At 46.2% G+C, this 24,174-nt stretch overlaps 1 protein-coding gene across 1 annotated transcript in view; it reads left to right on the top strand.

Moving 5' to 3' along the window:
* LOC115127309 (protein kinase C alpha type-like) overlaps nt 1–24,174 on the top strand; it is a 103,790-nt gene that overhangs the window by 42,665 nt on the left and 36,951 nt on the right. Inside the window, exons 2-3 of the mRNA XM_065010424.1 lie at nt 13,707–13,818; nt 16,592–16,720. Coding sequence (XP_064866496.1) covers nt 13,806–13,818; nt 16,592–16,720 — 142 coding nt within the window. The 5' untranslated portion in view covers nt 13,707–13,805. The remainder of the gene's footprint in view (nt 1–13,706; nt 13,819–16,591; nt 16,721–24,174) is intronic.

The following is a 24,174-nucleotide window of genomic DNA, read 5'->3' as shown; positions in this document are numbered from 1 at the left end:
TCGCCAGGGCCATTTACATCCCAGCTCAAGCCGAAACCTTGACAGACCTCAAAGAACTTCACTGGACCACATATCCTGAGGCTGCATTTATTGTAGCTGGGGATTTTAACAAAGCAAATCTGAGGACTAGGCTGCCAAAATTCTGCTAGGCTGCCAAAATTCTGCCAACATATGTACTGTCCTACTCGTGCTACGAAGACTCTCAGCCATTGCTATTTAAACTTCCAGGATGCTTACAAGGCCCTCCCCCACCCTCCTTTCGGCAAATCTGACCACATCACCATCTTGCTCCTCCCGACCTATAGGCAGAAACACAAACAGGAAGTGCCCGTGCTTCGTACTATTCAACACAAGTCTGACCAATCGGAATCCACGCTTCAGGATTGTTTTGATCATGTGCACTGGGATATATTCTGGGTGGCATGTGAAAATAATCTAGACGCACGGTGTCTGAGTTCATAAGGAAGTGTATAGGAGATGTAATACTCACTGTGACTACTAAAACCTACCCTAACCATAAACTGTGGATAGATAGTAGCATTCGCTCGAAACTGAAAATGCGAACCACCGCATTTAACAATGGCAAGGCGACCGGTAATATGGCAGAATATAAACAGAGTAATAATCCCTCTGCAAGGCAATCAAACAAGCTAAACTTTAGTATAGAGATAGTGGAGTCGCAATTCAATGGCTCAGACACGAGACGTATGTGGCAGGGTCTACAGACAATCAGCCATGTCGCCGAGACCGACGTCTTGCTTCCAGACAGGCTAAACACATTCTTCGCACCCTTTGAGGATATCACAGTGCCACTGACGCGACCCGCTACCAAGGACTGTGGGCTCTCCTTCTCCGTGGCCGGAGTGAGTAAAACATTTAAACATGTTAACCCTTGCAAGGCTGCCGGTCCAGACGGCATCCCTAGCCGCATCCTCAGAGCATGCGCAGACCAGCTGGCTGGTGTGTTTACGGGCATATTCAATCTCTCCCTATCCCAGTCTGCTGTCCCCACATGCTTCAAGATGGCCACCATTGTTCCTGTACCCAAGAAGGCAAAGGTAACTGAACTTAATGACTATCGCCCCGTAGCATGTCATCATGAAGTGCTTTGAGAGACTAGTCAAGGATCATATCACCTCTATCTTACCTGCCACCCTAGACTCACTTCAATTTGCTTACCGCCCCAATAGATCCACAGACGATGCAATCACCATCACACTGCCTTATCCCATCTGGACAAGAGGAATACCTATGTAAGAATGCTGTTTATTGACTATAGCTCTGCATTCAACACCATAGTACCCTCCAAGCTCATAATTAAGCTTGAGGCCCTGGACTTCCTGACGGGCCACCCCCAGGTGGTGAAGGTAGGAAACATCACCTCCACACCGCTGATCCTCAACACTGGGGCTCCACCAGGGTGCGTGCTCAGCCCCCTCCTGTACTCCTTGTTCACCCATGACTGTGTGGCCAAGCACGCCTCCAACTCAATCATCAAGTTTGCAGACGGCACGACGGTAGTAGGCTTGATTACCAACGATGACGAGACAGCCTACAGGGAGGAGCTGAGGGCTTTGGAAGTGTGGTGCCGGGAAAACAATCTCTCACTCAACGTCAACAAAACTAAGGAGATGATCGTGGACTTCAGGAAACAGCAGAGGGTGCACCCCCCCATCTACATCAACGGGACCACAGTGGAGAAGGTGGAAAGCTTCAAGTTCCTTGGCGTACACATCACTGACAAACTTAAATGGACCGCCCACACAGACAGTGTGGTGAAGAAGGCACAACAGAGTCTCTTCAACCTCAGGAGGCTAAAGAAATGTGGCTTGTCACCTAAAACCCTCACAAACTTTTACAGATCCACAATTAAAAGCATCCTGTCGAGCTGAATCACTGCCTGGTACGGCAACTGCACTGTCCGCAACCGCCAGACTCTTCAGAGGGTGGTGCGGTCTGCCCAACGCAGCAAACTACCCGCCCTCCAGGACACCTACAGCCCCCGATGTCACAGGAAGGCAAAAAAGATCATCAAGGACATCAACCACCCGAGCCACTGCCTGTTCACCCCACTATAATCCAGAAGGCAAGGTCAGTACAGGTGCATCAAAGCTGGGACCGAGAGACTGAAAAACAGCTTCTATCACAAGGCCATCAGACTGTTAAACAGCCATCACTGGCATATTAGAGGCTGCTGCCTATAGACATAGACTAGCGTCTATGTTGTGTAATTGTTAGATATTACTAGTTAGATATTACTGCACTGTCGGAGCTAGAAGCACAGGCATTTCACTACACCCGCAATAACATCTGCTAATCCCGTGTATGTGACCAATAAAATTTGACACAATATCCCACATTTTGTACACAAATGGTAGACCTATATGTGAGTATTTCCATGATGTATAATTATACCACACGGGGGCTCCCACAATCTCCCACAGTCCTCCTTGACATACTGGTTGAAGTGTCAATTTACTGTGTTTGTTCTTCTGCATGACGTCACAGATCCTATAAGCACTTGTGTAAAGCTGTGTTTTTGAAACACTGATCCTCAGCAGATCAGACTCTCCACTCCAAGACAGTTGCCATGCAGGAGGATGTACAGTACAGATTGAACCGTGTGTATGACGGGGGTTCAACACACCGCCAGATGTAGGAAGACAGCAATGGATGTGGTAAAGAGGTCAATGGAACGCAGACCGTGGGGGATAGAAGAAGATGGACGGCAGATTGGCAGATACATTGAACAAATCTGATCTAACAAAGTGGATCCTGGTTAAGTCCGTCATGACTGATGTGTTGTAACAGGAAAACAATGTTGTTACTGGAGTCTGAATTGGACATGTGGCTGTTTTCACTGCATAACATTTAGAAGTAGTCCCTTTTCAGGTTTAGAAGAAGTGGCTGTTAAATGCTAACTCTTGTTCATATAAGCTGATTAGCATAGCTAGCATAGAGAAATGGGTGGTGGTAGACGGTCATTTTGAACTGTAAATGCAGTTGATTGGTAACGATGACATGGACATGTATTGGAGTTGACATCCATACCAGCATTATACTCCGATGTTTACCTCAACATACTGTGAAATACAAATAAAAACAGTAGCCTAAATGTAGGCACATTTTGCTGTAGGGCAATGAGGAGATTCAGGATCTTTCCCCCACAGCATCTTTCCCCCACATGTTTCCATGGCAATTCCATTGTTTTGGTTGAGTTCCATTGGCCTCTGCCTCATCTATCTCTATCTATACTTCTCTTCATATTATACTCTTCCCCCATAAGTACAGATTTACTTTTGTTAGGGATCAATACGATGCCACCAGATGTGAAGAGAAAGAACAGTGAAGAACATGGGAAGGTGGCTGCTTACTTTGTAATGGTATTTGTTTCCTGTGACGGTTCACTTTGCCTCCCAGTACTTAGTCTGTGCAGACGGTGTGTGTGTGTGTGTGTGTGTGTGTGTGTGTGTGTGTGTGTGTGTGTGTGTGTGTGTGTGTGTGTGTGTGTGTGTGTGTGTGTGTGTGTGTGTGTGTGTGTTGGCCACCTGGGGCCTGTCCTCCTTGGTCATGGCAGAAGTATCACAGTGATTAACGTATGTGTGTGTGGATGTGGGTGTGTGTGTGGGTGTGTGTGGGTGGGTGTGTGGATGTGGGTGTGTGTGTGGGTGTGTGTGGGTGTGTGCGTGCGTACGTACGTGTGAACGGTGAGCCATCCTGTACTCAGACAGGAGAGGCTTTAATGAACACACCAGGGAAATGGAGAGCAGGGGAATGGAGGCTGGAGCACTGCATTCTGGGAAGGTAGCAGCCACAGTTGATGGGGCATCTGTCCAATGATGGATGAGCTCAAATAGAGCACCTTGTGTGAAACATACTGAATATATTAATAAAGTCAACTTCCCACGTCTCCACAGAGTCTCCATTTGGATAAGTATCATGATTACATTCAACTTACTGTGTGTGTGCGTGGGTGTTTTGTTTGTTTGTGTGTGCGTGCGTGTGTGCTTGTGTGTGCGTGCATACATGCATACGTGTGTCTGTGTTTGTCTGTCAATGTGTGTCAGTGTGTGAGCCTAAGCAAACACAAATAGCATTCACAATCAGCAGCCCTTCCCTTTCTATTATACTGTAGAGAGACAGTCCTTTCCCTTTCTAATGTACTGTAGAGAAACAGTCCCTTCCCTTTCTAATGTACTGTAGAGAGACAGTCCCTTCCCTTTCTATTATACTGTAGAGAGACAGTCCTTTCCCTTTCTAATGTACTGTAGAGAGACAGTCCCTTCCCTTTCTATTATACTGTAGAGAGACAGTCCTTTCCCTTTCTAATGTACTGTAGAGAGACAGTCCCTTCCCTTTCTATTATACTGTAGAGAGACAGTCCTTTCCCTTTCTAATGTACTGTAGAGAGACAGTCCCTTCCCTTTCTATTATACTGTAGAGAGACAGTCCTTTCCCTTTCTAATGTACTGTAGAGAGACAGTCCCTTCCCTTTCTATTATACTGTAGAGAGACAGTCCTTTACCTTTCTAATGTACTGTAGAGAGACAGTCCCTTCCCTTTCTATTATACTGTAGAGAGACAGTCCTTTCCCTTTCTAATATACTGTAGAGAGACAGTCCCTTCCCTTTCTAATGTACTGTAGAGAGACAGTCCCTTCCCTTTCTATTATACTGTAGAGAGACAGTCCTTTCCCTTTCCAATGTACTGTAGAGAAACAGTCCCTTCCCTTTCTAATGTACTGTAGAGAGACAGTCCCTTCCCTTTCTATTATACTGTAGAGAGACAGTCCCTTCCCTTTCTATTATACTGTAGAGAAACAGTCCCTTCCCTTTCTAATGTACTGTAGAGAGACAGTCCCTTCCCTTTCTATTATACTGTAGAGAGACAGGGGGGCTTTACAAGTAGGCCATCGTTATAAATAAGAATTTGTTCTTACTGTAACTGACTTGTTTAGTTCAAATAAATATATTGTTCCTGGAATTGTGAATTTGCTGAATGTGTGGAAAATGCTGAACCCAAAGATAAGACTCCTATAGGTCAAGGTTTAATAGACAGAAAGATATGCATATGGTGAGATAGACAGGTTCCTCTGAGAGGTTGGTAGCAATCTGCCCCATTCCACAAACAAGACACTCATCACGTGCTCATCCTTATCACTGTTCTCTCCCAGCTGCCTCTGAGAGCCCAGGCCATGGTCAAAACATAAGCCAACTAGCAAGGCCAGTGTGAACCATGAATAAGACGTCTCCATCACTTTAAAGTGCCTATAGCAGAATTGCAGCCAGGAATGTCACAGGGCATTAAATACTGTCTGAGTGCTGCTTTATGGTGACCTCTCCTCTCACGTGCACAGAATGTGGTTTGTTTCTAGTGATTCCTCACAGCTCTCCTCTCACAACGTACAGCAGCAGGAATACTCCAGATTAAGTATCAGATACAAGGGGCTCAGCTCTTTGTTAGATCACTGTACTGTAGTAACTGCAGCTGGTCACACACTGTGTGTCTCTTTTCCATGCATAACGCTAACACACATAAATAGACATGCACACACACTCAATTAAAATGTTCCATATGAATTAATACACCCTTATTAATGTCATGACCAGACTAATGAGTCCCGTTGTTTGATGATGAAAGCAGAGTGTTGATGAAAGGACTGTTGTCGTGTTCAGAGGGTTAGTGTGAAAGGAGAGAGCAGTATGAGCTTTGAATATGCCTGTGTGAGGTAGTTAGCCACAGTAGAAAGAGGATTAGTGTGTGTGTGTGTGTGTGTGTGTGTGTGTGTGCGAGCATGCGTGTGTGTATGGGTGTGTGTGTGTGTGTGTGTGCGTGTGCATGCGTGTGTGTGTGTGTGTGTGTGTGTGTGTGTGTGTGTGTGTGTGTGTGTGTGTGTGTGTGTGTGTGTGTGTGTGTGTGTGTGTGTGTGTGTGTGTGTGTGTGTGTGTGTGTGTGTGCGTGCATGCGTGTATGTGTGTGTGTATGGGTGGATGGGTGTGTGTGCAAGCTCTAACAGTCTTACTGCAGAATCAGACATCCAAACCCTCGTCCATAAACATCACATTTTAGGCATTCATTTTGAATGGTTAAGTTAAGGGTTAAGGTTTGGGATAGGGTTAAAACCAAAACAATTCTAACTAGTGCCTAACACTGGGATTGAACTGCTTACCTGGACGGACTAATTTCACAGTGGATCATGAACGACCTGGCTGGCATGTGTGTGTGGTATTACATTTATGTAGCACAACATTTCTGGCCCTAATTAACATGCTAAGGGGGAGTAACTACCCCCCCCCCCCTCCCTCCCTCTCTCTCTATATCCCTCTTGCTCAGTTTCTCCTTCCTCTCCCTCTCTCTATCCCTCTCGCTCAGTTTCTCCTCCCTCTCCCTCTCTCTATCCCTCTCGCTCAGTTTCTCCTTCCTCTCCCTCTCTCTCTCCCTCTCGCTCAGTTTCTCCTCCCTCTCCCTCTCTCTCTCCCTCTCGCTCAGTTTCTCCTTCCTCTCCCTCTCTCTATCCCTCTCGCTCAGTTTCTCCTTCCTCTCCTTCTCTCTCTCCCTCTCGCTCAGTTTCTCCTTCCTCTCTCTTTCTCTCTCTCTCAGTCCCCTCCTCTCTTTCTCTCTCTCCTCCCCCTATCCTTTATCTCTCTCCTCCCCCTATCCTTTATCTCTCTCCTTCCCCCTATCCTTTATCTCTCTCCTCCCCCTATCCTTTCTCTCTCTCCTCCCCCCTATCCTTTCTCTCTCTCCTTCCCCCTATCCTTTCTCTCTCTCCTCCCCCTATCCTTTCTCTCTCTCCTCCCCCTATCCTTTATCTCTCTCCTCCCCCTATCCTTTATCTCTCTCCTCCCCCTATCCTTTATCTCTCTCCTCCCCCCCTATCCATTATCTCTCTCCTCCCCCTATCCTTTATCTCTCTCCTCCCCCTATCCTTTCTCTCTCTCCTCCCCCTATCCTTTATCTCTCTCCTCCCCCTATCCTTTCTCTCTCTCCTCCCCCTATCCTGTATCTCTCTCCTCCCCCTATCCTTTCTCTCTCTCCCCCTATCCTGTATCTCCCCCCCCCTATCCTTTCTCTCTCCTCCCCCTATCCTTTCTCTCTCTCCTCCCCCTATCCTTTCTCTCTCTCTCCCCCTATCCTTTATCTCTCTCCTCCCCCTATCCTTTATCTCTCTCCCCCTCCCCCTCCTCCCCCTATCCTTTATCTCTCTCTCCTCCCCCTATCCTTTCTCTCTCTCCCCCTATCCTTTCCCCCCTCCCCCTATCCTTTATCTCTCTCCTCCCCCTATCCTTTCTCTCTCTCCTCCCCCTATCCTTTCTCTCTCTCCCCCCCTATCATTTCTCTCTCTCCTCCCCCTATCCTTTATCTCCCTCCTCCCCCTATCCTCCCCCTATCCTTTCTCTCTCTCCTCCCCCTATCCTTTCTCTCTCTCCCCCCCTATCCTTTCTCTCTCTCCTCCCCCTATCCTTTATCCTCCCCCCCCCTATCCTTTATCTCTCTCTCCCCCCTATCCTTTATCTCTCTCCTCCCCCTATCCTTTCTCTCTCTCCTCCCCCTATCCTTTATCTCTCTCCTCCCCCTATCCTTTCTCTCTCTCCCCCTATCCTTTCTCTCTCTCCTCCCCCTATCCTTTATCTCTCTCCTCCCCCTATCCTTTATCTCTCTCCTCCCCCTATCCTCTCTCTCTCTCCCCCCTATCCTTTATCTCTCTCCTCCCCCTATCCTTTATCTCTCTCCTCCCCCTATCCTTTCCTCTCTCCTCCCCCTATCCTTTATCTCTCTCCTCCCCCTATCCTCCCCCTATCCTTTATCTCCCCCTATCCTCCCCCTATCCTTTCTCTCTCTCCTCCCCCTATCCTTTATCTCTCTCCTCCCCCTATCCTTTATCTCTCTCCTCCCCCTATCTCCATGTAACCTTCAGAATGGATCTGGACATTGTGTACAGTGTGAGTCATTGCTCATGAAGTCCAATTGTAATGGCAGGGTCATCCGATGTCCATCCCTGGGGTTTGAGAGTGTATTGAGAATCTTAGACGCTCCCTGACCCTCTGTAAACCCCCAGACAAACACACACACACACACACACACACACACACACACACACACACACACACACACACACACACACACACACACACACACACACACACACACACACCGTCCGGACACACTAAGTACTGGGAGGCAAAGTGACCCACTGTGGGGTGCACTGGGTTGACCTCAGGGTTCTACAGGGCTCTAAACACACTTATGTACGAATGGTCAATAGTAGCACCTTCAAAATTGTATGAAACAAGTAAAACATGGTACTGTATATCTGTTTTAATAACATAAAACCATTATTTCTCCTCTATCTTTCTCCTCCATCCTTCTTTCTTACTTCACATCTCTCTTTCTTTCTCTTTAAGTCAATCTCCTGCTGAATTATCTCTGACAGCCATCACCATGGCAACTACACCTGTCAACTTTGTGCTCTTCCCACAGCCAGACACACAAACACATACAGTTATATATCAGGTGTTTTTTGGGTATTTCTTAGTTACATTATGTTGCAGATGATGCATTCAACAGATTATAATATAGAACACCACGTTACAAGTAGGGAGAACTTACTGTTGCGTTGTTACATTCAAACTGAACTCTGGATGCATCTAAACAGTGGTTGTGTTCCCTTCCTTTAGCATTAAATCCCATTGATGTATAAAGTATTACGGAGCACCACACTGTAGTGATCAGCCCCAGGACATTGGACAACGGGCCTCAGTGCCTTAGAATAGGTTATTTATCCACTGCCAGAACCCCACTGCTTGGGCCTGCTGGTGAAGTAGACCAAAATAGACACTGTGAGTGTGCAGAGCACAGTACAGCCAAACCTCCCCTGGGGTGTTTCCTCTCTGGCTACAAGACTGGCCTCAGGTCAGGAGCAGAGAAACATGGTCATCACAATATATACTGAACAGATTGGTGGGCTTTTTGTTGGTGCAATGGCTAGGGCCAGGAGTTTTCTTTACTGTATGACACACACACACACACACACACACACACATACACACGACCACCTTTCATCTCAGAGATCAGAACACCACACTAAGGAGAACTATCTGATTATCAGTTTCCCCGTTGGTGATCAAATCGAATTTGATTTGTCACATGTTTGTGTAGACTAAGAATGAAATGCTTACTTATTGGCCTTTTCCCCAATGCAGAGAGAAAAATAGAAACATAATAGAAAAATAACCCATGGAATAAATACACAATGAGTAATGATTGCTTTGTATATATACTGTACATGGGATACCAGTACTGAGTTGATGTGCAGGGGTATGAGGTTATTGAGGTAGATATGTATATATAACTACAAATAAAGTGACTAGGCAACAGGATAGATAATAATAAGTAGCGGCAGCGAATGTGATGAGTCCAAAGAGTTAGTGCAAAAAGGGTCAATGCAGACAGTCTGGGTGGCTATTTGGTTCAATATTTAGCAGACTTATGGCTTGGGGATACACTCTTAGAAAAAACACTTGTTGTCCTGGCACCACACTGCCAGATCACTGACCTCCTTTCTATAGGCTGCCCCATCGTCGTCGGTGGTCAGGCCTACCACCGCAAACTCATTGATGGTGTTGGAGTCGTGCGCGGCCACACAGTTGTGGGTGAATAAGGAGAACAGGGGGGGACTAAGCATGCACCCCCGAGGGGCCCTCATGTTGACGGTCAGCGTGGCGGATGTGTTGTTGCCTACCCTCATCGCCTCATCATCAAACACACACACACACACACACACTCCACTCTCCTCTATCCTCTCTTCTTCTGCATGATCTGGCCCTTACGCTCGGAGGAGTACATCATTACATCATCATCGCGCCTCGATGACACCAGCTTCCTCCTGGCACCCTGTAACACAGTAACATGCTCTGATTTGATCTGCACGGAGTGGCTGGCTGGGCCAAACCATGAGCTGAAACCCAATAATGTGTAACAGATTGATGTTTGGTAAAGGATCTCAATGATCACATCACTGGGTGGCATCAAGATTATCACTCTGTCTCTGCTGAAGTGTTGGAGTTTCAACCTGTTATGGAGTACACATTGTCATACTGCATTTGTCTTGGATCAGGCAGGGTTTTGGGAGCCCAGTATTCGGTTCTCTAGTCAGCACATTCCCTCACCATTTTCTATATTAAAAAAGCTATAAGAATGTGCAATTGTTCACACTACCAGTATCAACTTATTTTTCAAAGAGCACCTCTTGTCTGACATCTATTACTAAACAAGCGTTCCTTTCTTTGTCTCAATGTACCATATTGATTTGTACTGATTGCACTTGCCTCGGTCTGGGCTGAATGTAAAGTAAACGTCTGTATCACACCACCTGAGTGCATGTTCTATACACCATTGTAACTCGATGAGTGGGTTTCATTTCTACATCCTATAAAACCTCTACTCAGGAAAACGTTAGTTTAGCCTAGTCATGAACAACTACACACGCTGTCTAAAGCCCATAGTCAACCTATTCATGAGTGCTGCTGTTTAAAACAACAATTATTAACGCTGTGCATCGTTAACCAGATGCTGGCTAGCAGCTACCACCCTCCATTCCACGGCTGGCTTGCCTCTGAAGCTAAGCAGGGGTGGTCCTGGATGGGACACCAGATGCTGCTAGAAGTGGTGGAGGGCCAGTAGGAGGTACTGTTTCCTCTGGTCCCCCAAAAACTATATCCCAGGGTAGTGGTTGGGGACATTGCCCTGTGTAGTGTCACGTCTTTCGGATGGGACGTTAAACGTGTGTCCTGACTCCCTGTGTTCACTAAAGATCCCATAACACTTATCGTAAGAGTAAGGGCATTAAGCCCGGCGTTTTGACTAAAATCCCAATCTGGCTCTCATACCATCATGGCCACCTAATCATCCCCAGTTTCCAATTGGCTCATACATCCCTCCTCCTCTCCTCTGTAACTATTCCCCAGGTCGTTGCTGTAAATGAGAATGTGTTCTCAGTCAACTTACCTGGTAAAATAATGTTTCAATAAAAAAAAGGTCACTCTCCCACTGGGCTCTGGCAATCACCACCACACACACCCTCAATCAATCAATCAATCAATCAATCATTCAATCAATCAATCAATCAATCAATCAAATGTAGTTTATAAAGCCCTTTATACATCAGTAGTTGTCACAAATTGTTATACAGTTACCCAGCATAAAACCTTTTCTCCTTTTGTCTTAGCTGGTGCTGAGGTTTTAGTTGAAGTGTTATACATGCATCTGTGCTTTTCTGGGTCTGTGCCCTACTCACAGCTCTAGGACTACAGAGTACACACACACACACACACACACACACACACACACACACACACACACACACGCACACATGCACACACTCACACGTTCTCTCTCACTCTGACACACAAACACACACATACACACACACACAGAGACTCACATATGCACAGGGAACACATGCACAGAGAGAAAGAGAGCTGCCTCCAGGGCTCTGACAGTCGAGGAGATGATCCCTTTCCACACTTCCTCTCCCAGTCTCTTTCTGGAATGTCATGCTGCATCTCTACTCACAGCTACCGCTTCCCCGCATGGCCAAAGACTGATGCTCTATATACAATACAGACTGATGCTCTATATACAATAAAGACTGATGCTCTATATACAGTACAGACTGATGCTCTATATACAATAAAGACTGATGCTCTATATACAATACAGACTGATGCTCTATATACAATACAGACTGATGCTCTATATACAATAAAGACTGATGCTCTATATACAATACAGACTGATGCTCTATATACAATACAGACTGATGCTCTATATACAATAAAGACTGATGCTCTATATACAATACAGACTGATGCTCTATATACAATAAAGACTGATGCTCTATATACATTACAGCCTGATGCTCTATATAGAGTACAGACTGATGCTCTATATACAGTACAGACTGATGCTCTATATACAGTACAGACTGATGCTCTATATACAGTACAGACTGATGCTCTATATACAGTACAGACTGATGCTCTATATACAGTACAGACTGATGCTCTATATACAATAAAGACTGATGCTCTATATACAGTACAGACTGATGCTCTATATACAGTAAGACTGATGCTCTATATACAGTACAGACTGATGCTCTATATACAGTACAGACTGATGCTCTATATACAATAAAGACTTATGCTCTATATACAGTACAGACTGATGCTCTATATACAGTACAGACTGATGCTCTATATACAGTACAGACTGATGCTCTATATACAGTACAGACTGATGCTCTATATACAGTACACTCTAAATCAGTCTCACCCTTCACCTAGTTGTGTTCCTTTGTATGTCAGCTTTCTAACATTGATGGAACGTTGGCTCATTAGCTCAGCCTAACCCAGTGATGCTGCCAGGTGTTTTGTCCAAGATAAACAGCTGGTGGATTAGAAAGTGATTCCTCTCAGTATAGAGTGAGGCACCATGGGGTCACAAGTCAAGAAGCTATAGCTTCTTACGTACTCACACTCAGGATATAATGTACTGTAAACCATGTTTTCAAGATTAACCTAATTTTGATTGTGTGATGCAGTTTTCATTCGAATGTGTGATTTTTCAAGTGATAAGAAAAACTGAATGTAATGCAAATTTTAAGCGGATTCATCAGAATAACAGACAGTACAGATAGACATCCTATTTGTGGCGGCAGGGTAGCCTAGTGGTTAGAGCGTTGGACTAGTAACCAGAAGGTTACAGATAGACATCCTATTTGTGGCGGCAGGGTAGCCTAGTGGTTAGAGCGTTGGACTAGTAACCAGAAGGTTGCAAGTTCAAACCCCCGAGCCGACAAGGTACAAATCTGTCGTTCTGCCCCTGAACAGGCAGTTAACCCACTGTTCCTAGGCCGTTATTGAAAATAAGAATTTGTTCTTAACTGACTTGCCTGGTTAAATAAAGGTAAAATAAAAAAAATAAAAAATTCCAACCCTTGAGACACTACAGTACAACCCCTCTTCACCTCTCTCCATTTACTGTACTAAATATCACTCACAACACACACACACACATTTTTCCCACATCCACATCAAATTCTTCCTCATCATTATGGACAGTTCCACAATACAACAAATCAAAGCATCTGCCTGGCTCCACAGAGCTCCCACAGCTCTCTCTCCATCCCACATTTATTCCATCAGATGTTGGAGAGATGGAGCGACAGGCTGTTGAATTATGGGATTGGAGGCATACCATCTTAATCGAGCCGGTAGTCGAAGCGTATGTGTTGGTAGAGCTGGGTACTGTTCATTAGGCACAAAATAGGGAAACATTTGTGAAACAGGAAGGTGCTACCTGATTTGTTTAATAAGAAACACTTGTTTTCCTTTTCCTTTGCAAAATGCTTTGCTACAGTGTGTCCTAATGAACTTGTCCCGAAGTGCACTGACATTTGATGAAATAGAGAAGGGGTGAATGAGTAGAATGGATCAATAACTCCCTCATCTGAAATGGCTTTTTGGAGTGGAAATGTTCTTAGCAAGTAGCAACAACAGCAGTGTTCTATCTTGATTGATCACTGTGATTGATTCGGGTGTTTTTTTATTTACGGCATTTTATGTCATATGCTGCTATTCATCTTGAAAGCTTCAGTTGACAAAACAATTAAATAATTTCTATCTTTGTGTGTGTGTTTCCAGGACCCCAGAAGCAAGCACAAGTTTAAGATCCACTCGTATGGCAGTCCCACGTTCTGTGACCACTGTGGCTCCCTCCTCTATGGACTCATCCACCAGGGGATGAAATGCGACAGTGAGTCAATCTCTAATGACACCTTTACTCAGCTGAACCATAAGATTGAGATGACTTTAATGGTCAAATGCACACAAGGTCCAACTTAAATGTGACTTTTAACTCCACCCCTCTGAAAGACACACATACAGAGGTTTTGTAGAGGAGCAGGGGGCTGTCACTCTGGGAGGCCAGGAGCTGCTGTGGTGCTTTGCTCAAGGGCACAAGGGCAGGCATTGGCATCTAGGATATGATACCAGCAACCCTCCAATTGCCAGTTTACTTCCCACCAGAGTTTTCCAGTCAGACCCGAGTTTCAAAATGGCAACCCTCTAGTTGCTGGCTCGCCTCTAACCGCTAGGCTGCCTGCCGCCCCAGAGAGTTACAGTGCTTATCTAGGATCAGTGTTGCCTTTTAAATCATTATCAATATGTTTAAATGGACAGGGGGGACGTGATCCTAGATTAGGACACTTCTATACAGACAAGTTTTATGAATATCGGCCCTGGGCCCCCTAGAAAGGCTGCACAGCCTCACACCCAGGCCAGGGAATCACAGGCTGCTTCCTGATTCTCCACACTGTTCCTGAAGAGTGCACTTGCCCACTCCCCATCATGAAAACTCCCTCCAGAATGACTTCCACCAATCCAATGCTTTTGATGGGAGGTGTGGAGAATCAGTATGCAGCCACAGATCCTACACCCTTTTCATACTGTGCAATGTGACACACATTTATACTGGGGGGAAATCATCAATGTGTGCGTGCGTGCGTCTGTGTGTGTGTGTGTGTGTGTGTGTGTGTGTGTGTGTGTGTGTGTGTGTGTGTGTGTGTGTGTGTGTGTGTGTGTGTGTGTGTGTGTGTGTGTGTGTGTGTGTGTGTGTGTGTGTGTGTGTGTGTGTGTGTGTGTGAATTGATTGACCACTGGTTTTCTACTAGAGGGCACATGGGAATAGCTTTACTTTTCATAAGGATGTGTAGTTCAGGGTAATACAGTATTCTCTATACTGTAACTGTCTCCACTTAGCCCACTCTGTCCCTTCTAATGCCTCATTCCTTCCACCTACACTCTGTTTCCCTCTGCTCTAATTCTCTCTCCCTATCTTTCCAAATGCCCCACTTCCCTCGTCAACTCTCTCTCCCTTTCTTCCTTTTCTCTCCTCTCTCTCCCACACTACCTCTCAACCCACTCCCACCCCCTCACCCCCTCACTAATTCTCAACCCACTCCCACCCCCTCACCCCCTCACTACCTCTCAACTCACTCCCACCCCCTCACCCCCTCACTACCTCTCAACCCACTCCCACCCCCTCACTACCTCTCAACCCACTCCCATCCACTCCCATCCCTCACTACCTCTCAACCCACTCCCATCCCCTCACTACCTCTCAACTCACTCCCACCCCCTCACTACCTCTCAACCCACTCCCACCCCCTCACCCCCCCCTCCCATCCCCTCACTACCTCTCAACCCACTCCCATCCCCCCCTCACTACCTCTCAACCCACTCCCATCCCCTCACTACCTCTCAACCCACTCCCATTCCCTCACTACCTCTCAACCCACTCCCACCCCTCACCCCCTCACTACCTCTCAACCCACTCCCACCCCCTCACTACCTCTCATCCCACTCCCATCCCCTCACTACCTCTCAACCCACTCCCATCCCCTCACTACCTCTCAACCCACTCCCCTCCCCACACATTTTCTACTCTCTCCATATCGCTCCCTATCTCTCCAAATGTCCCACCTCCCACTCTTCTTTCTTTCTTTCTTTCTTCTCTCTCTTATCTATCTTTCCCATACTCTCTCAACCCACTCCTGTTCCCTCCCCACACTCGTCATTCTCTCTCCATCTCTCCCTGTCCACATCTATCACTCTCCCTTCCTACCTCTCTAGCTTTCCCATCTATCACCCTTCCTCCCTCCATCCCTCCCTCTCCATCCATCCATCTCTAGTGTCTCTGGTGGCAGAATTATAACAGATTGATATAAATTGATGTGGGGAGGCCTGAGGCCTGATGCCAACAAATTAGTTATTACATCCCAGCCTCCCGATCTGGCTGCCACTGGGGCTCTCCTGTCTTCCCACCTATAACAAGAGAGGAGGAGGAAGAGGGGGAGGTGGAGGTGGAAAAAGGAAGGAAAGGGATAAATAGGGGTGAGGGCGGACGGTAATGGGTGAGGGAGAGAAAGAGAAGAATTGGGGATGAATAGGTTGAGGTAGAGTGGGCGGAGATAGAGGGATGAGGAGAAGCAGGGGTATGTTGGACAGATGAGTGTAGAGTAGGGACGAGGGTGAACGATAGGAATGATGATGGTGGGGCTGGATAGATGTGGGGAGAGAGGTATGGTGAGGGTGTATGAAGATAAAGAGATTGGGGATAAGGAAGGGGGGTGAGGAAAGTAGGAGGTAGGCCTGTAGCCTCCTCTCCCTCTGGTCCCTCTCCTGTTTGTCTTCATTAGCTTCATTAGCCGCTAATAAAAACACTTAGGGAATAAGAGGGAGAGAGAGAGAGAGAGAGAGAGAGAGAGAGAGAGAGAGAGAGAGAGAGAGAGAGAGGAGAAGGCAGGCTCTGTCCAATACCTGGCTGGTCTATTGTAGAAATGGCAAATAAACACTATTGTTGGGTATTGCACAGCAGATAACTTGCAGACAAATAGAACACTGTTGTTAGGTATTGCACAGCAGACAACTTGCAGAGTGTGTGTTCACCATGACCAGTTAGCTGAACTATATTATGACCAGGTCCTAAACCTGTTATAAACTCAATGTGTTTGTGTGTGTTTGTCCAGCCTGCGACATGAACGTACACAATCAGTGTGTGATGAACGTGCCAAGCCTGTGTGGGACAGACCACACGGAGCGCAGAGGACGCATCTTCCTCAAGATTGACGTCAGCGGAGACAGGCTACACGTCACAGGTGAGTCACACGCTACAAGGGAGAGACATGACTAAATGAAACATGCTAGCTATCTGTAAGTGACATGACAGACTACACTACATGTTAGCTACATGTGAGTAGTGAGTGACATGACACAGACTACATGCTATATGCTAGCTACAATACATTTGACTGTAATGACACAGACTACATGCTACATGCTAGCTACAATACATTTGACTGTCATGTCACAGACTACATGCTACATGCTAGCTACGATACATTTGACTGTCATGTCACAGACTACATGCTATATGCTAGCTATGATACATTTGACTGTCATGACACAGACTACATGCTACATGCTAGCTATGATACATTTGACTGTCATGACACAGACTACATGCTACATGCTAGCTACAATACATTTGACTGACATGACGCAGACTACAGGCTACATGCTAGCTACAATACATTCGACTGACATGACGCAGACTACATGCTACATGCTACCTATATATGATTTATATGACACTTACAGTGCATGCTAGTTGAGTGGCATGGCACAAGTGTCATGCATGGGAAACACATTGGGCCTGTGACAACGAGGAATGTTGGCAGAGGCCCCATCTGATACCCGGTCTCAGTCTGGGTGGGCAGTACCCTCCTCGCCTCTCCACTCCCCATTTCAACACAATCAGGGACTGTGAGACACATGGCCAGTGATGAGATTCAGTGTTTCACAGTTAATTTTATATATTCTGTCATTTCCTTTTTGGGTTCTTGTTGAAGTAAACACCTAGTTACTACCACATGTCAAGTGTGCGTGTTTGTTGGTGGGTGTGTGTGTTCCTGCTTGCATGGCCTGTAACTCTTTATCAGTGAGATGTATTGACAACCTTAAAGGGATACATACCCATAGACTTCCAGTCATTGTGCTAACGCTAGTTAGCATTGGCCCGAGAAACTACCTCTAACTTCCTTCATAAAGAGACATAAAAATGTTATCCACAAGTTCATCTGACTCTGGGAAACTAAATAAAGGGTTTCATTGCCAAAATCCCAAAGTATCCCTTTAAGAGAAGAAGTTTTTCACAGGGGCAATGAGTTAACAGTGACAAGGATGTCGATACAGTTGACAAGGCCACCAGACTCTCTCAAAGAAGACGTTGAGGGTTACTGACTCAATTCCAGAGAGAGAGAAAGATACAATAGAAACACACATGTCACGAAGGTCGTCAGGGAAATGACCGGACCAAGGTGCAGCGTGGTGGGAGTACATTTTATTAAGAATGTCACAAAACAAGAAACAACAAAAATGAACGAGAAGCTGACTAGGGCTATACAGACCACTAACACAGACAACTACCCACAACTAAGGTGGCAAAACAGGCTGCCTAAGTATGATTTCCAATCAGAGACAACGATAGACAGCTGTCCCTGATTGAGAACCATACCCGGCCAAAACATAGAAACAGAAAACATAGAAACAAAGAAACTAGAATGCCCACCCTAGTCACACCCTGGCCTAACCAAAATAGAGAATAAAAGCCTCTCTATGGCCAGGGCGTGACAGTACCCCCCCCCCCCCCCTTCGTGCCATGAATCCTCACTGGAGGCTTCGTGCCATGAATCCTCACTGGAGGCTTCGTGCCATGGATCATCACTAGAGGCTTCGTGCCATGGATCATCACTGGAGGCTTCGTGCCATGGATCATCACTGGATGGATCATCACTGGAGGCTTCGTGCCATGGATCATCATTGGAGGCTTCGTGCCATGGATCATCACTGGAGGCTTCGTGCCATGAATCATCACTGGAGTGGGGAGACATACAGGAGGCCAGGTGTTGGGAGCAGGCACAGGACTCACCTGGCTGGGGAGACATACAGGAGGCCTGGTTCTGGGAGCAGGCACAGGACTCACCAGGCTGGGGAGACATACTGGAGGCCTGGTTCTTGGAGCAGGCACCGGGTACACTGGGCCGTCCTGGCTGGATGGTTACCTGGATGGTTACCTTCGCCCGGCAAATGTGGGGCGCTGGCACAGGACGCACTGGGCTGTGCAGACGCACCGGAGACACAGTGCGCAGAGCCGACGCAGGATATCCTGGCCCGTAGAGACGCACTGGCGGCCAGATGCGCTGAGCCGGCACCACACGTCCTGGCTGGATGCCCACTCTAGCCGGCCGATGCGGGGAGCTGGAATGTAGCGCACCGGGCTGTGAACGCGCACTGGAGACACGGTGCCTGACCGGAACCACGCTCCCTACGGTAAGCACGAGGAGTTGGCTCAGGTCTCCAACCTGACTCAGCCAATCTCCTCGTGTGCACCCCCAAAACATTTTTTGGAGTGGCCTCCCGGTCTTTCGTGCCAGCCTTGACCCTGTGTAATCCTGGGCCCTTTTACTTGCTGCCTCCGCCTTCCTCGCTGCTTCCACCTGCTCCCACAGCAGGCAATCCTTTCCCGCCAGGATCTCCTCCCACGTCCAGGATCCTTTCCCGTTCAGGATGTCCTCCCACGTCCAGGGTCCTTTCCCGTTCAGGATGTCCTCCCATGTCCAGTCCTCCTTCCCACGTTGCTTGGTCAGTTTTTGGTGGGTAGTTCTGTCACGAACGTCGTCGGGGAAATGACCGGACCAAGGTGCAGCGTGGTGACATTTTCTTTTATTAAGAATGTCGCCAACAAAACAACAAACACGAACGTGACGCTGACTAGGGCTATACAGGCCACTAACACAGCCAACTACCCACAACTAAGGTGGCAAAACAGGCTGCCTAAGTATGATTCCCAATCAGAGACAACGATAGACAGCTGTCCCTGATTGAGAACCATACCCGGCTCTCTATGGCCAGGGCATTAAGAGAAAAAAAGACAGAAAGAGACTGAGAGAAATGGAAGATAGAGTGGATGAGAGAATGTCACTAAAAATGAGCGAAAGAATGACAGAGAGAGAGAGAAAGAAAACAAAAAGAGAGAAGCAATGTATTTGAGCCAGAAGGTCTGCCAAGCTGAGGACTGAACAGTGGCATCAGATTGTGTATGTTCCCTGTGGCTTCCACAGACATGTGGAGGCCATTCTGGTGCAGCGCCATGTGAAGTTGATTAAATCTGTCCAGCCAAGAAAACACAAACACATCTCCAAGGCTCTCTCCAATACAATATGCCTCTCCACGCTCTTTTTGTCCCTCCTACTTTCTCTCTCTTTCCCTCTCTCACTCTTTCTCTCACTCTCTTTCCCTTTCTCTATTTGCCTCTCCCTCTCTCTCTCTCTTTCCCTCTCTTTCCCTCTCTTTCCCTCTCTTTCCCTCTCTCTCTCTCTCTCTCTCTCATCTCCCCCTCCTTTTCTCCTCTGTCCTGCAATAACGTCTTCCTCTACTTCTCTAAAACTGTATTTTCCTCTCCCTCCTCACAGCTCTCTCCTTCAATACCCCGCTGTCATGTACAATCCCTCACTCCTATTTTCCTAAACATCCCTGCCTGCAGTCCTCACTTTTCATCCCCCTCTCATCTATACATCCTTCCCCACTTCCTCCTAAGTAAACCTGCTCCCCTCTCTTCTTGAATAATCCAGCATTCCCCTCTCCCTCTTTCTCCTCTCCCTCCTTCCCCTCTCCCTCTTTCCCCTATCCCTCCTTCCCCTCTCCCTCTTTCTCCTCCCTCTTTCCCCTCTCCCTCTTTCTCCTCTCCCTCCTTCCCCTCTCCCTCTTTCTCCTCTCCCTCCTTCCCCTCTCCCTCTTTCTCCTCTCCCTCTTTCCCATCTCCATCTTTCCCCTCTCCCTCCTTCCCCTCTCCCTCTTTCTCCTCTCCCTCTTTCCCATCTCCCTCTTTCCCCTCTCCCTACTTCCCCTCTCCCTCTTTCCCCTCCCTCCTTCCCTTCTCCCTCCTTCCCCTCTCCCTATTTCCCCTCTCCCTCTTTCCCTCCTTCCCCCTCCCTCTTTCCCTCTCCCTATTTCCCCTCTCCCTCCTTCCCCTCAACCCTCCTTCCCCTCTCCCCTCTCCCCTCTCCGTCCTTCCCCTCTCCATCCTTCCCCTCTCCGTCCTTCCCCTCTCCATCCTTCCCCTCTCCGTCCTTCCCCTCTCCCTTTTTCCATCTCCCTCTTTCCCCTCCATCTCCATCCCTCTTGTACTGTCCCTCACTGTCTTTTGATTATCCATCTCTCTCATTTCCTCCTCCATCTCTCCTCTGTCCTCCTGTACCCAGCTCTTCTCACCCCCCTTCACCCTGCTCTCCTCTTCTCCCCTCCCCTCCACCATCCTTATTTCCCCTGCTCCTCTCTCTCCTTCCAAGACCAAAACAATAACCTAGGGCCAATAGGGATCTCCAGTTAGCTCTGGAGTTTAACCATCACAGACACATGGATGCAGACACGTCCATTTCTGCTGTCTAAGCCCCTGTCAGAAAACACACACACACACACACACACACACACACACACACACACACACACACACACACACACACACACACACACACACACACACACACACACACACACACACACACACACACACACACACACACACACAGGGGCATCCAAGGACCCAGCCAGTGACACACACAGTTCATGGAGCTGAGAAACACAGTGATGTCAGTGTGTTTGTGTTGATAAGAAGATACATTTAGTAGGAGCTGACATGCTTCAGTTTGAGAGAAGAGCTAAAGTCTACATTATATTCACCCAGAGCTGTGAGAGAACCACTGCTTGGCCCAGCGATATTGTTCCTCTGGGATAAATAATGCTTTGTATGGAGTGGAAGTGAATTGAGTGAATGTGCTGAATGACTCTAAACATACATTCTCACCGTTCAAAATGAGAATAGTTTGTTACTTCCAGACACCTGTTTTGATTGAATAAAGCTCATCCATGTCATCCTTTATTATCATATGAGGTCAAATAAACTGTTTAAAAACAGACTCCAAAGCCCTGGGAATCAATGGAAAGCAGAAGCAGTATAACAGACATAAAACTATTTTATTTATTTAACTAGGCAAGTCAGATAAGAACTAATTCTTATTTACAATTAGAGCCTACCCCGGCCGATCCTGGGCCAATTGTGCGCCGCCCAATCACAGCTGGATGTGATGCAGTCTGGATTCAAACCAGGGACTACAGTGATGCTTCTTGCACTGAAATGCAGCGCCTTAGACCGCTGCGCCACTCGGGAGCCCGGGTACTGTGTGTGTGATTCTCTCTCACTACTCTACTGTTGAACAGTGGGAATCAACCCAGCTCATCAGATTACCAGACATGCACTGATGCTACACTACTACTGATACTGCACTACTACTGATACTACACTACTACTGATGCTACACTAATACTGATGCTACACTACTACTGATACTACACTACACCTGATACTACACTACTACTGATGCTATACTACTACTGATAGTACACTACTACTGATGCTACACTAATACTGATGCTACACTACTACTGATACTACACTACACCTGATACTACACTACTACTGATGCTATACTACTACTGATACTACACTACTACTGATAGTACACTAATACTGATGCAACACTAATACTGATGCTACACTAATACTGATGCTACACTACTAATGATACTACACTACTACTGATACTACACTACTACTGATGCTACACTACTGATGATGCTACACTAATACTGATGCTACACTACTACTGATGCTATACTACTACTGATACTACACTACTACTGATGCTACACTAATACTGATATTACACGACTACTGATGCTACAATACTACTGATGCTATACTCCTACTGATACTACCACTGATGCTACACTACTGCTGATGCTACACTACTGCTGATACTACACTACTACTGATACTATGCTACTACTGATGCTGCACTACTACTGATACTACACTACTACTGATACTACACTACTACTGATACTACACTACTACTGACACTACACTACTACTGATACTACACTACTACTGTTGCTACAATACTACTGATACTACACTACTACTGATACTACACTACTACTGATGCTACAACACTACTGATACTACACTACTACTGATACTACACTACTACTGATACTACACTGCTACTGATGCCACAACACTACTGATACTACACTACTACTGATGCTACAATACTACTGATACTACACTACTACTGATGTTACAATACTACTGATACTATACTACTAGTGATGCTGCATTACTACTGATACTACACTACTACTGATGCTACAACACTTCTGATACTACACTACTACTGATGCTGCACTCCTACTGATACTACACTACTACTGATGCTACAACACTACTGATACTACACTACTACTGATGCTACAATACTACTGGTGCTACACTACTACTGATGCTGCACTACTACTGATGCTACAATACTACTGATACTACACTACTACTGATGCTACAATAATACTGATACTACACTACTAGTGATGCTGCACTACTACTGATACTACACTACTACTGATGCTACAACACTACTGATACTACACTACTACTGATACTACACTACTACTGATGCTACAATACTACTGATACTACACTACTACTGATACTACACTACTACTGACACTACACTACTACTGATACTACACTACTACTGATACTACACTACTACTGATGCTACAATACTACTGATACTACACTACTACTGATACTACACTGCTACTGATGCTACAACACTACTGATACTACACTACTACTGATGCTACAATACTACTGATACTACACTACTACTGATGCTACAATACTACTGATACTACACTACTAGTGATGCTGCATTACTACTTATACTACACTACTACTGATGCAACAACACTACTGCGGCTGCTGCATGCGGACATCACTTTGTTATGCAAGATGGCATTTGAATTTCATGGCTTTTCATGGGGATTGAGCTGCCTTCCGTTCAGATTTCTACAAATCTCGTTTAATTTTAGAAATAGTATATTTTGTAATTGTGCTGCCAGGGCAGGGTCATAGTGGATTATGCTGGCAAGGGGCACAGGGTTGAGTGAGGCAAATACCATGCCCAGTTGATATAAACAAACATTACCTGAGCACAAACCAGGGCCCATATTCACAAAGCCTCTCAGAATACGAGTGCTGATCTGGGAACATGTGCCTTTTAGATCACAATGAAGAAGATGAGGGGCATTCCTGCTCTGAGATGGTTTATGAATACGGGCCCTGAGTCATATAAAGATTAGGAAGTAGGTATACCGGCTCTGTCAAAGGTTTTTATGGGCATTATGTGCTAATCTGTATAAACACTGAAGATCCCGAGCCTTCCAAAAAAGGAAGAAAACAATTCTCTCTACCCTAATACAGTATTTATACAATGGTATCCGTGTGATTATTCACCTCTAGTTAGATGTCCAGTGGTCTCTAACTACAATGTGATTCTATTTCAGATACAGTAATGAGAGTTAGCGACGTAGTGAAGTGTAGTAACTCTGTCTGTATGACCTATCATGTCATTTATATACAGCAATATCT

The sequence above is a fragment of the Oncorhynchus nerka genome, linkage group LG26 (genome assembly GCF_034236695.1).
Source record: "Oncorhynchus nerka isolate Pitt River linkage group LG26, Oner_Uvic_2.0, whole genome shotgun sequence".
Lineage (NCBI taxonomy): Eukaryota > Metazoa > Chordata > Actinopteri > Salmoniformes > Salmonidae > Oncorhynchus > Oncorhynchus nerka.
This window is presented reverse-complemented; position numbering and strand designations above follow the sequence as displayed.